The sequence below is a fragment of the Pteropus medius genome, unplaced genomic scaffold (genome assembly GCF_902729225.1).
Source record: "Pteropus medius unplaced genomic scaffold, Ma_sr-lr_union100, whole genome shotgun sequence".
NCBI lineage: Eukaryota > Metazoa > Chordata > Mammalia > Chiroptera > Pteropodidae > Pteropus > Pteropus medius.
In genome coordinates, this window is record NW_024347793.1 from 2123630 (window position 1) to 2136623 (window position 12994).

A 12994-nucleotide genomic window follows, 5' to 3' on the forward strand; every position below is an offset into this window, starting at 1 on the left:
ATTCTAGGTTATTAAATTTGGTGGTATCTACTTTTTCATAGTATTCAGGCATGATCCTTTGTATTTCTGCAGTGTCAGTTGTATTTCCCCTCTTTTATTCCTAATTTTTTTTATTTGTGTCCTTTCTCTTTTTGCTTTAGTGAGTCTAGTTTGTCAATTTCATTAACCTTCTCAAAGAACCAGCTCTTTGTTGCATTTATTTTTTCTATTGTTTATTTGTTTTTAATTTTATTTATTTCTGCTCTAATTTTGATTATTTATTTCTTCTGCTGACTTCAGGCTTCATTTGTTCTTCCTTTTCTAGTTTTTAAGATGAAGTGTTAGGTTGTTTACTTGGACTTATGCTTGTTTTTGGAGATGGGCCAGTAATGATATGAACTTTCTTCTTATGACTGCTTTTAGCATGTCCCAAATCTTTTGATATGTTGTATTATCATTATCATTCATTTCTATGTATCTCTTAATCTCTCTTTTTATTTCTTCTCTGATCCAGTTATTCTTCAATAGCATGTTGTTTAATCTTCATGTATTTGTGGTTCTTCCTGCTATCTTTTTGCAGTTGATCCCTAGTTTCAAAGCATTATGGTCAGAGAATATGGTTGGTATGATTTCAACCCTCTTATATTTGTTGAGACTATCTCTGTGTCCTAGTATGTGGTTAATCCTTGAGATGTTCCATGTGCACTAGGGAAGAATGTATAAGCAGCTGTTTTGGGATGGAAGGCTCTGTAAATGTCAATTATGTCCAGTTGGTCTAATGTGTTATTTAAACATGATATTTCCTTACTGATTTTCTGTTTCGATGATCTGTCCATGTCCTACAGTGTGGTATTTAGGTCCCCTACTACAATAGTGTTTTGGTCTATTTCTCCCTTTAGTTCTGTTAGTAATTGCTTTATATATTTCGAGGCTCCCTGATTGGGAACAGGTATTTATAAGTGTTATAACTTCTTGGTGCATATTCTCTTCATCATTATGAAGTGTTCCTCAGTATCTTTCTTTACCTTTTTATTTTTATTTTGAAGTCTATTTCATCCAATATTAGTACTGCTACTCCCTCTTTTCTCTGAAATAATTTTCCACCCTTTCACTTTGAGTCTATATTTGTCTTTTGAACTGACATGTGTCTCCTTTGGCAGCATATGATTGAATTTTGTTTTTTCACCCATTCTGCAACTCTGTGCCTTTTTATTGGTGAGCTCAGTCCACTTACATTCAGGGTGATTATTGAAATATGAGGTCTTCTTATAGCCATTTTATCTTTTGCTTTCTGGTAGCTCAGAGTTTCCATTGCTTCCTTGTCCTTGTGTTTCTATTTTCTTTATTTTGGTTGGGTATTGTGGGTTTTGCTTCTGGTCCTTCTTGTTTTATGTTATGTATTTCAGTTCTGAATCTTTAGTGTGTGGTTACCATTACAAATATGTAAGGGATATATATATATATCCCTTACATATTTGTATAAAAGATATATGTATATATACAGTCATCCATTTTTTTTCTGCACATGCCTTATCTACATTCCCCTTTGCGAATCTGAATCTTTGAATCTTCCCCTTCTCGGTCATTGATGTCTCAATTTGTGCCTATGTATGCTGAAGGTTCAGTACCATCTTGCTATAGCAATTCTCTTCTTATTGTTTAAGCTTATAATCCCTTGTTCTTAGTAAGGGTTGCACTCTTCTGCTTCTATTTGCTTGATAGTCACCCTACTCCTAATTATGTTATTTTTTTTTTTGTCATTTTGTTTTAGGTGAGCTGATTCCTTTCAGTATTTCCGGTAGTGCAGGCCTCGTAGTGGAGAGGACTTTCCCCACTTTTTTTTTTATGTCTGGAAAGTTCTTAATTTCTCCTTCATATTTAAAGAAGAACTTAGCTGGATAAATTATTCTAGGCTAGTTGTTCCTTTCACTTAATATTTTGAATATTGGTTCCATTCCTTTTTGGCTTGTAAGGTCTGTGCTGAGAAGTCCAATGATAATCTAATGAGTTTTTCCATATAAGTTACCATTTTCTTCTCCCTGGCTGCCCTGAGAATTCTGTCTTTGTCATTGGTTTTTGGTAAGTTTAATACAATGTGTCTTGGTGAAGGCCTTTTTGGGTTGAGATAATTGGGTGTCCTGTTGGCTTCTTGAATTCCAAGCTCTAGCTCATTCCTTAGATTTGGGAAATTCTCGTCAACTATTTGTCTCAAAATGCTTTTTAGTCTCTGCTCCTTTTCCTCACCTTCGATAATGCCCATTGTTCTTATATTTCCTCTCCTGGTGGTATCAGCTAGTTCTTGAATTTCTCTTTCATATATTCTTTTCATTCTTTAGTTTTTGTCATCTTTCTTCTGATTTATTTCTAGATTTCAGTGTTCGATATCACTGATCCTTTCCTGTATTTGGCTGACTCTATTTCCCAAGCTTGCTATTTCATTTTTCAACTCTTGCAGTGTGTGTGTGTGTGTGTGTGTGTGTGCGTGTGCGCGTGCGTGTGTATGTGTTTTAATCTCCAGAAGATCTATTCTATTCTTTTTGAGGGTTTCGATATCTTTGCTAGATAACTCATTCTGCTCATCACATTGTTCCTGCAATTTCTGAAATTGTTGATATGACTCATTTCGGAACTCACTGAGTTTTTCAGAAGTACCAACCTGAATCCTCTGTCATTTAGATTGCATAGTTCCATGTCTATAAGCTTATTTTCTGGAGATTTTTCTTTTTCTTTCTGTGATACCTTGTCACCTTGGTTGTTCATGGTGTTTAATGGACTATATCTCTACCTAGGCATTAATGGAAGTGTATTCTGCTTTTTTTCCAGAAAGAAGATTTATTATATAAAGGTCTCTTTTTAGCCTGTTGCAAAGAAGGTGCTTTTCTTTTGGTTTCCAGTAGGTGGTGTCTAAGCTCTTGGATCTCTGCTTTACATAAAGCCTTATTGATGCTTTTTTTATTCCTTATAGATGTTTAATCTCATTCACTACTCTTAGTCTTAGTCCCTGTTAGTGTTAGCGACAGAGTCCGCAGCGTTTGTTCAGATTCCCCTGGGGCTCCGCGGTGATGAGTCTTGGAGGATATGGGGGGAGGGTCCCTTTGGGTTGGGGGTTGGGGCTGTAGCTCTGTCTCAATTTTGCAACTGCTGCTGGTAAAAATCAACTGTTGTTTCTCTGCTTTCCCCGTTTCTCTGCTTTCTGCCCCAATGACTGGGCCCTGTTGCCATCTGCATGGAGCTCACAGCTTTCCCGGGCATGGGTGTTCAGAGAACTCACAGTACCTTCTCCTCTCCTTCTCCTTCTACAGGGAGCTCTGGCTCAAACCCGGTGTTCTGACCTGTGGTAGCTCTAATGCGCAGATCCCACACTTAGACATGCTGGTGTGCAATTTGGGTGTTTTTTGTTGAGTTTTAGATGTTTAGCTTATTGTTGTTTCAAGGGGAGGGATCTGGAGATGTCTCTCACTCCGCCATGTTTCTCCAAAACCTGGTGTATTTTTTTAATCCTTTGACATTTAATCTGTTTGTATTTTGTGTTTGAATACACTGTATTTGAAAAAGTGTATTTTAAAAAGTGTATTTGAATACACTTTTTCTGTGCAGCATATAATTGGGTCTCCCCTTTTCTAATCTGAATATCTCTGCTTTTTAACTAGTATTAAATAGTATTTAGACTATTTATATTTGGTATAAGTATTGATGTAATTGAGTTTAAACGATCATCTTCCTGTTTATTTATTTTCCATTTTTTGCATCTTTTCCATTCTTTCCTTTTTCTGCCCTCTTTCGGAAAAAAATATGTTTATCATTTTAACCATTTGCAGGTAGACAATTCAGTGGCATTAAGTATATCACAACATTGTGTAACCATTACTTCTATATCTCAGACTTTCTCATCATCCCAAAGTGAAACTCTGTCCCCATTAAACACGAACTCCCCATCTCCTCCCCAACCATTCCACTTTTTGTCTCTATGTATTTGCCTATTCTAGAGACCTTGCATAAGTGGAATCATACAATATTTGTTCTTCTGTGTCTGGCTTATTTCACTGAGCATATGTTTTCAATCTTCATCCATGTTGTAGCATAAATCAAAATCTCATTCCTTTTTGATGGCTGAATAATATTCCATTGTATGTTTATACTGCTTTGATTATTGGTCAATGGGTAACTTTATGTTACATGAATTTTACCTCGATAAAAAAAAGAGGGGTGCAGCTTGATCTTTATCAGAAGAGGGTATGGTTCACTGAGAAGAGAGGGGCCGTGCCTTCTTTTTGCCCTTCTATGCCAGTCTCTAAGTCAGACTGCCTGGGGCTCAGCTTCTCCCCATCCCCCCCGTCTCATTGTGTTTCCAGCTCTAATTTCTATCTGTCTCCACAGTTCCTGTGCCTTAAGAATATCCGTACCTTCTTGTCTACCTGCTGTGAGAAGTTTGGCCTCAAGCGCAGTGAGCTCTTTGAGGCCTTTGACCTCTTTGATGTGCAGGATTTTGGGAAGGTGAGCTGGGGCTGAGCTGCCTGTGCGCTGGGCACATAAAGCCCAAAGACTGGATTTCAGTTCACTTCCACGAACATCTGCATTGGGCAAGCCAAGGGTTGTCAAGGGAAGGACAGAGGGCCACACCAGGGTGTACACCAGATGCAAATAGCCAGGCTTAGGACACCCAGAACTGGGTTTGAGTCCCTGCTCTACCACTTGCTGTGTGACCTCAGATATGTGGCCATGCCTTTCTGAGCTCTTGGGAATATCATCTCATCCTCCCTGAGTGGTTATGAGGGTTAAATAGAACAATGGGATCAAACAATGGGTGCTCAGTTAAGGGGATGCTGGCATGCTGACATGGGATGGGAAGGTGAAGAAATCCTGAATTAGGCTCCCAGGGGCATAGGATCTGACCTCAAAGTCCAGCCTCAGCTGCTTAAAGTCTGTGGCTGTGTTCTGGCATGGGGGTGGGTGAGGGGCTTGCTGAGCAAAATGCGACCCTTGTCACAGGTCATCTACACTCTGTCTGCTCTGTCCTGGACTCCGATTGCCCAGAACAAGGGGATCATGTGAGTAACCACTGAGGCAACAGTTTTGGGCTGGTCTGGACCACACCCTCCCCTTCCTTCCCCACTTTGCTCTCAGGCCTCTGGCTCATACCACCTTGTCACCCCCCAGGCCTTTCCCCACTGACGAGGAGAGTGTGGGGGATGAAGACATCTATAGTGGACTGTCCGACCAGATCGAGTGAGTGTCTGGGACCATAGTCCTTCTCTGGCTGTTCCAAGAGGGACATGGCCCTGTCCTGGGGGTCTGAGGGGGCCATGGCCCTGTCCTGGGGGTCTGAGAGGTACCTGGCCGGGAGGCTCCGGTGGCCCTGACTCCGTGTCCCGCAGTGACACAGTGGAGGAAGATGAGGACCTGTATGACTGCGTGGACAATGAGGAGGCTGAGGGTGATGAGATCTACGAAGACCTCATGCGCACAGAGCCGGTGCCCATGCCGGTGCGTGGGGACGAAGGGCTGGGCTTAGGCAGGTTCATGGGTGGGGGAGGGGGCAGCCCCAGGCTCCCCAACACTGGTCTCTCCCCTCTGCTCTCAGCCCAAGATGACAGAATATGACAAGAGATGCTGCTGCCTACGAGAGATCCAGCAAACGGAGGAGAAGTACACGGACACGCTAGGCTCCATCCAACAGGTGCACTGTTCCTACCTTGCCACTGCCAGGCGCATGCGGGGACTAACGGGCAGGTGCACGTCCACCTGTCCAGCCGCCTCTGGGGCCATGCTCAGAGGCCCCATCTGTCCCCATTGCTTTGTGTGTCTTTGCCTCTCTTGGTCTTTGTTTCTCTCCCTTTCCCCCATCTCCCTGTCTTGTTTGTCTCTATGTCTCTTTTTCCCATGTGTCTCTCCGTCTGGCTGTCTTCTTCTCTCTGTGTGTCTCTCTATCCCTGTCGGAATCTTCTGTATCCTAGTCTGTCTGTCTCTATTATTGCCTCTGACTATTTTCTCTCTTTCTTTCGGCCATCGCTTTTTAAATAGCTTTATTGAGATTTAATTTATACTATACACTTCACGCATTTATTGAGATTTAATTTATACTGTACACTTCACGCATTTAATATATACAATCCGCTGGCTTTTGGTATACACACAAAGTTGTGCAGCCGTCACTACCATTTAAGTTTAGAACATTTCATCATTCCCCCAAAGAAACCCCATATCCCTTATCCATCACCCCCTAAACTCCCATTCTCTCTCAGGCCCTGGCAACCAATAATCTATTTCCTATCTCTGGGGACGCACCTGTTCTGGACATGTCACATACACGGAATCACACACTGTACGGCCTTTCGTGTCTGGTTTCTCTCACTGACCTTCGTGTGTTCAAGGTCCATCCACGTTGCAGCCAGAGTCAGTGCTTCACTTCTTTTCATGGCTGAATAATATTCCACTGTCTGGATGGACTACCTTTTGTGTATCCTTTCATCCATTGACGTACACTTGGTTTGTTTCCACATTTTGGCTGCTGTGACTAATTCTGCCGTGAACAGTCATGTACAGGTTTTCGTGTGGACGTTCTCCATCGCCATCTCTCTTTTTCTGCCTGTCTTTGTTTCCTTGTCTCTTTCTCTCTCCACGTCTGTCTCTTTCTCTCTTGGTCCCTCTGTTTCTGTTTGCCTCTTTCTGTCTCTGTCTCCTTGTCCCCGTCTCTTTGGGACTGGGTTGGAGGAAGGGGTCTCAACTTCCTCCTCCCTCTTCTTTCTCCACAGCACTTCATGAAGCCCCTGCAGCGGTTCCTCAAACCCGAAGACATAGAGATAATCTTCATCAACATCGAGGTGAGCAGACCCATCCCCGGCCCTCCTGGGCCTCTGTTCAGTGGGGACCATCTGCTGGCCTCAGTTGTCCCTGGATTATGGGGATGGGAGTCGGGCAACATGGGCTGTTAGATGACCCTTCTCCTGAGCCTCGGGTTCTGACCCCAGCCCTCACCCCTCCCTTCAACTAGGACCTGCTTCGTGTGCACACTCACTTTCTAAAGGAGATGAAGGAGGCCCTGGCCACCCCCAGTGGGCCCACCCTCTACCAGGTCTTCATCAAGTACAAGGAGAGGTGAGACCTAGTTGGCAAGTCTGGACCCCTGAAGGTCACCCTGCCCTGCCCAGGCTGGGCATTTGGGAGACCTTGCCCCCAGAGGCCACTGAACAAGGAGAGTTTTTCCTTCTTTGCTTATGGGCAAGGGGCTACCCATCTCTAGTTCAATCCCCAGCTTCTCCTTTTGTGAGCTACGTGGCTCTGGGAAGTCACTTAACCTTTCTTTGATTCTGCTTCCATATCTATAAAATCAGCATGGTACAGGAACGTACCTCTTAAGGTTGTGGTGAGGACCGAATAAACCGATGCCTAAGGTGCTTAGCACAGGGCCTGGTACACAGTAGGTGCTCAGTAAGTATTTGTTAAATGAATATTGGGCAGAGATGATATGCTAAGTGCTAAGAGCCTCTTATACATTATCTCATTTAATGCTATAATAACCACATGTAGGAGGTGCTATTACGCCCATTTTATAGATGGGGAGATTCAGTATCAACCAGTTGGGAAGAAGTGGGCCCGGACTGAGGCCCAGATATGTCTGACCTTGGTATCAGCTACCATTACCTGCCTGGCCACTGCTACCTGTCCTCTTCCCACAGGTTCCTTGTCTATGGCCGCTACTGTAGCCAAGTGGAGTCGGCCAGCAAGCACCTGGACCGCGTAGCCAGTGCCCGGGAGGATGTGCAGATGAAGCTAGAGGTAGGGGTCAGGCCCCACTCGGGGGCTTTCCCACTCCTTCCCAGGTCCTGGGGACAACAGGGAGGACACCGAGCTGGTGGCATCACTTTCTGCTGCAGCCTAGCCTCCTAGCCTGGAGCAGGAGGAAATGGATGGAAGCACTGAGCCCTGATCCCAGCTGAACCCTGACTCTGGCTGAACCCTGATGCCAGGCTGAGGTCTGAACCCTGAATTGAACTCTGACTCCAAACTGAACCCCAGGCCTGGCTGAGCCCCAACCCTGACTGTGCACCAAGTTGGGCTGAGCTCCAAATTCATACTGAGTCCTGATCCTGGACTGAAGCCCAGCCTGGACCCGTGTGTCTAGTGGAGGCGGAGACAGGGCAGGGACAATGAACAATGTGTGTGCTCTACCTCCAGCTTCTGTCTGCACAGTGGGGACCCTCCAGACCTGTCCTCCCCCTTCCTGCCTCACTCAGCTGACAGAGTCCTGGGCCTCCACCCCAGGCAGCCTTCCAGCGGGGTCGTCAACCACCCCTCGCCCCACAGCATTCCTTTTCCCTTATTTCTTCCCGGGAGATAAGAGGCTTCCGGCTCTGGAAAGATCTACACCTGCCTCTGTCTCATCTCCTTTATCGATCCCCCCAGGAATGTTCCCAGCGAGCAAACAATGGGAGGTTCACCTTGCGGGACCTGCTGATGGTGCCCATGCAGCGCGTGCTCAAGTACCACCTCCTTCTCCAGGTGCTCGAGTCGGCACTCCTTGCTCGGGGGGACAGATGGTGGGCGGCGTATCTACCTCCCTGTGTCATGGGATTGGGGGTGGAGCCGGCTTCTGGGGGCTGGGCTCTGGCACCCTCTGGGAGGGGTCACTGGGGCCTAGCTTCCAGGCAAGTGGGAGCTCCTGGGCTTGTTTGAAAAGCCCCGGGGGAGGAAAGGGTAGGCCTGGCTGATGTGTGTCTCTGGATCACACAGGAGCTGGTGAAACACACGCAGGATGCAATGGAGAAGGAGAACCTCCGGCTGGCTCTGGACGCCATGAGGGTGAGTGGTCACACATGGCGGGGGGGATGGTCACACAAATTCAAGTCAGTGCTATGCAATGCCATCCAGGCACACGGTTACACCATGGGCAACCCCTCCCCCACAACGCAGTGGCACACCTGTCTGATGAGTGACTTATCTGCAGCATCCCCATTGGGGGCAGTGACATGCTGTGGACACCCTCTGTATGCCTCCTGCTGTGGGGGCTGACACCTATCCCTGGCCAGGTCTGGGACTGGGCTGGGTGAGGAACCCAGACTGATCTCTGCCCCACCTCCAGGACTTGGCTCAGTGCGTGAACGAGGTCAAGCGGGACAACGAGACCCTGCGGCAGATCACCAACTTCCAGCTGTGCATTGAGAACCTGGTGAGGGGGCAGGGAGGGCCAGGGTGTGGCCACATGGGCAGGGTGTTTCCTCTCCTCCTTGGTGGCCCTTTGCCAGCCCTTCTTTCCGCTGCCTAGGACCAGTCTCTGGCCCACTACGGCCGGCCCAAGATCGATGGGGAGCTCAAGATCACCACGGTGGAGCGGCGCTCCAAGATGGACAGGTAAGCGGGGACTGTGCGGGGGCGGGCCGCGGCTTCTAGATGGGCAGGTGGGCGGAGCCAACACAAATCTGGGATAGAGCCTGGGAAGGGGCAGGGCCAAGTTGGCTACAGAGAAGGTGAAGGGCAGGAGTCCTAGGTGGGCAGTAGAGTGAGGCCAGGAAGGTGGAAGGGATCAGGCAGAGAGCTGGTGGGGACTGTTGGGAGGAGCCAGACAGAGGCACCTGACCCAGCCGCTCCCAGGTACGCCTTCCTGCTGGACAAAGCTCTGCTCATCTGTAAGCGCCGAGGGGACTCCTACGACCTCAAAGACTTTATAAACCTGCATAGTTTCCAGGTTCGAGACGACTCTTCGGGAGAGCGCGACAACAAGAAGGTGAGGTTGAGGCCAGAACCAGAGACTCCATTACTGGGGAGCCCCAGTGGCCGAGACACCCCACTTAGTCTTTGGAATTCCCGTGTGTGTGTGTGTGTGGGGGGGTGACTCAGATGTGAGTGTTTTCGCCTGTGTGTGTGAGTTTAGATTTATGGATGTGTTTTCGCTTCTCTTGAGCAGCCCTTTACAGGGGTACATGCGTTGTTCTCCTTGGGGCAGGGAGGCTGTTCCTGGCCTGCCGCTTTTCTCCTTGCAGAGGTATGGGTGGCTTCATTCTGAACCCCGCTTCCCTGCAGTGGACTCACATGTTTCTCCTGATCGAGGACCAAGGTGCTCAGGGCTATGAGCTGTTCTTCAAGACGCGGGAACTGAAGAAGAAGTGGATGGAGCAGTTTGAGATGGCCATGTGAGACCCCTTCTCCCTCCGTCTTTCCGTCCTCAGAGGACTCTGTCCAGTGGGTGCAGGGGCTGAGCGCTAGTCTCGCCTCTGCTCTGACACTCTGTGGGACCACTCTGAACTTCAGTGTCGTCATCTGGGAAATGGGAGGCACAGACTCAGGCTGTCTGTGTCTCCAGAATGCCAAGATTCTGTGCACGCTTTGGTTACTAGCCGAGAATCCCTTCCTCCCACGCCTCTTTTTCCTTTTTCCCCTTAAGGTGAAATTCACATAACCAGACATTAGCCATTTTAAAGTGGCATCCAGTGGCATTTAGCACGTCACAATGTTTTGCACCACCTATAGTTCCGAAACACTTTCGCCCCCCGGAAAGGAGGCCTGCACCCACGAACGGTCACTTCCCATTTCCCTCCAGCCCCTGGCAACCATGAATCCGCTTTCTGTCTCCACCCATGTTCATAGCAGCACTATTTAAAAAAAAAATTAGTTTCAATTAGAGTTGACATTCAGTATTATTTTAAATTAGTTTCAGGTGTACAGCATAATGATTAAAGATTTATGTAATTTACAAAGTGATGCCCTCGGTTAGTACCCACTTGACGCCATATGTAGTTATTATAATATTATTGACTATATTCCCTATGCTGTACTTCATGTCCCTGTGACTATTTTGCAACTACCAATTTGTACTTCTTAATCCCTTCACTTTATCTCCCAGTTCCCCAACCCCCCTCCCATCTGGCAACCGTTAGTTTGTTCTCTGTATCTATGAGTCTGTTTCTGTTTTGTTTATTGATTAATTTTGTTCTTTAGATTCCACGTATAAGTGAGATCGTATGGTATTTGTCTTTCTCTGTCTGACTTATTTCACTTAGCATAATACTTTCTAGGTCTATCCATGTTGCAAATGGTAAGATTTCATTTTTCTATTTATTTATTTGTTTTTTTTTTTTAACATTTATTTTTCTCCCTCCCCCTACCAGATTTCATTTTTCTTTATGGCTGAGTAATATTCCTTCGTATATATATATATGTGCCATAACTTTTTTTGTCTCATTGTCTATCGAAGGGCACTTAGGTTGCTTCCATATTTAGCTATTGTAAATAGTGCTGCAGTGAACATAGGGTGCATGTATCTTTTCAAATTAGTGTTTTAGTTTTTTTTTTTTGGATAAATACCCAGAAGTGGAATTTCTGGGCCATATGGTAGTTCTATTTTTAATTTTCTTTTGAGGAATCTCCACACTATTTTCTATAGTGGCTGCACCAATTTGAAATCCCACCAACAGTGTACAAGAGTTTCCTTTTTTTCACATCCTCGCCAACACCTGCTGTTTTTCGATTTATCGATTATAGTCATTCTGACAGTGAGGTGATATCTCATTGTGGTTTTAATTTGTATTTCTCTGATGGTTAGTGATCTTGAGCATCTTTTCATATGTCTATTGGCCATCTGTGTGCCCTCTTTGGAGAAATGTCTATTCAGGTCCCCTGTCCATTTTTTAAAAAATTAGATAGTTTGTTTTTTTTTTGGTGTGAGTTCTTTATAAATTTTGAATATTAACCCCTTATTGAAAGCATCATTGGTGAATATCTTCTCCCATTCAGTAGGTTGTCTTTTGGGTTGTTGATGGTTTCTTTGGCTGTGCGAAACCTTTTTAGTTTGATGTAGTCCCATTTATTTGTTTTTCCTTTTCTTTCCCTTGCCCAGGGAGATATATTCGAAAAAATATTACTCAGAGCAATGTCAGAGAGTTTATTGCCTATGTTTTCTTCTAGGAGTTTTATGATTTCATGGGTCTTACATTTAAGTCTTTGATCCATTTTGAGTACAGCAGGACCATTCACAGTGGCTGAAAGGTGGCAACAACCCAAACGTCCATCAATGGATGAATGGATACACACATATCCATGCAATGAAATGTTATTCTGCCACAAAAAGGAAGTGCTGCTACATCCAAGTTGCAGCATGTATTGATACTTTGTTTCTTTTTATGGCTGAATACCATTCCATTGCATGGCATTATCTTCCCTCTCCAGCTCTAACATCTACCCTGAGAATGCCGCTGCCAATGGGCATGACTTCCAGATGTTCTCCTTTGAGGAGACCACGTCCTGCAAGGCTTGCCAGATGCTGCTGAGGTGGGAGTCTGGGACGATGGGCCTGGGCCTTGGGCTTGGCCAGCTCTTTCTCTTTAAAGGGACTCCTCCAGCTGTCAGTCCCTGCTTTGGGAGGTGGGAGGCTCTCCTTTGGTTTTCAGTTTCTCCATCTCTCTGTTGCTGTAAAGGGAACGCAAGGGGGCCCTTCATGTTGTTGGCAAAATGATTGGCCGCATTTGTCAACATCACTGACTCTACTTTATCTCCCCCCCTGCATCCCAGAGGCACCTTCTATCAGGGCTATCGTTGTCATCGGTGCCGGGCACCTGCACACAAGGAGTGTCTGGGGAGGGTCCCTCCCTGTGGCCGCCATGGGCAAGGTACCGATGAGAGAGAGGGCAGAGGTGGTCTTGGTTCTGAGTGGGGCATTTTTCGTTCTAACTTTTCTTTTTTGTCCCATAGATTTTGCTGGAACTATGAAGAAGGTAAGACCCCATGCTCCTTTCTGTGCCTGGAAAATCATGGGCAGTGATGAGGGAGGGCTCAGGAGACCCCACCAGTGGGCATGCTGAGTGCTCAGAGTGGGGCTGAGGAGACCCTAGGGTGGGAACAGTTAGCGGTGCTGACTTTCTTGGTCTCTCCCTCCAGGATAGGCCACATCGCCGGGCTCAGGACAAAAAAAGAAATGAACTGGGTGAGTCAGCAGGGGGCACTGTGTGGGGCAGGGGAGAATCTGGCCTTTGTTTCAGTGATTCTGGCCCAGGGACCGATTTCAACAATTATATTAATGACCACA

General features: G+C 46.2%; 1 protein-coding gene across 2 annotated transcripts in view; it reads left to right on the forward strand.

Annotated features, from left to right (window-relative positions):
- Positions 1–12994, forward strand: part of VAV1 (vav guanine nucleotide exchange factor 1) — a 56739-nt gene that overhangs the window by 27843 nt on the left and 15902 nt on the right. For both annotated transcript variants that reach the window (XM_039878537.1, XM_039878536.1), the window contains exons 2-19: positions 4357–4473; positions 4969–5027; positions 5137–5205; positions 5355–5463; positions 5561–5656; positions 6732–6800; positions 6971–7074; positions 7656–7755; positions 8383–8478; positions 8710–8778; positions 9059–9145; positions 9242–9327; positions 9568–9700; positions 9997–10106; positions 12139–12240; positions 12481–12578; positions 12661–12683; positions 12847–12892. In XM_039878537.1, coding sequence (XP_039734471.1) covers positions 4357–4473; positions 4969–5027; positions 5137–5205; positions 5355–5463; positions 5561–5656; positions 6732–6800; positions 6971–7074; positions 7656–7755; positions 8383–8478; positions 8710–8778; positions 9059–9145; positions 9242–9327; positions 9568–9700; positions 9997–10106; positions 12139–12240; positions 12481–12578; positions 12661–12683; positions 12847–12892 — 1573 coding nt within the window. The remainder of the gene's footprint in view (positions 1–4356; positions 4474–4968; positions 5028–5136; positions 5206–5354; positions 5464–5560; positions 5657–6731; positions 6801–6970; positions 7075–7655; positions 7756–8382; positions 8479–8709; positions 8779–9058; positions 9146–9241; positions 9328–9567; positions 9701–9996; positions 10107–12138; positions 12241–12480; positions 12579–12660; positions 12684–12846; positions 12893–12994) is intronic.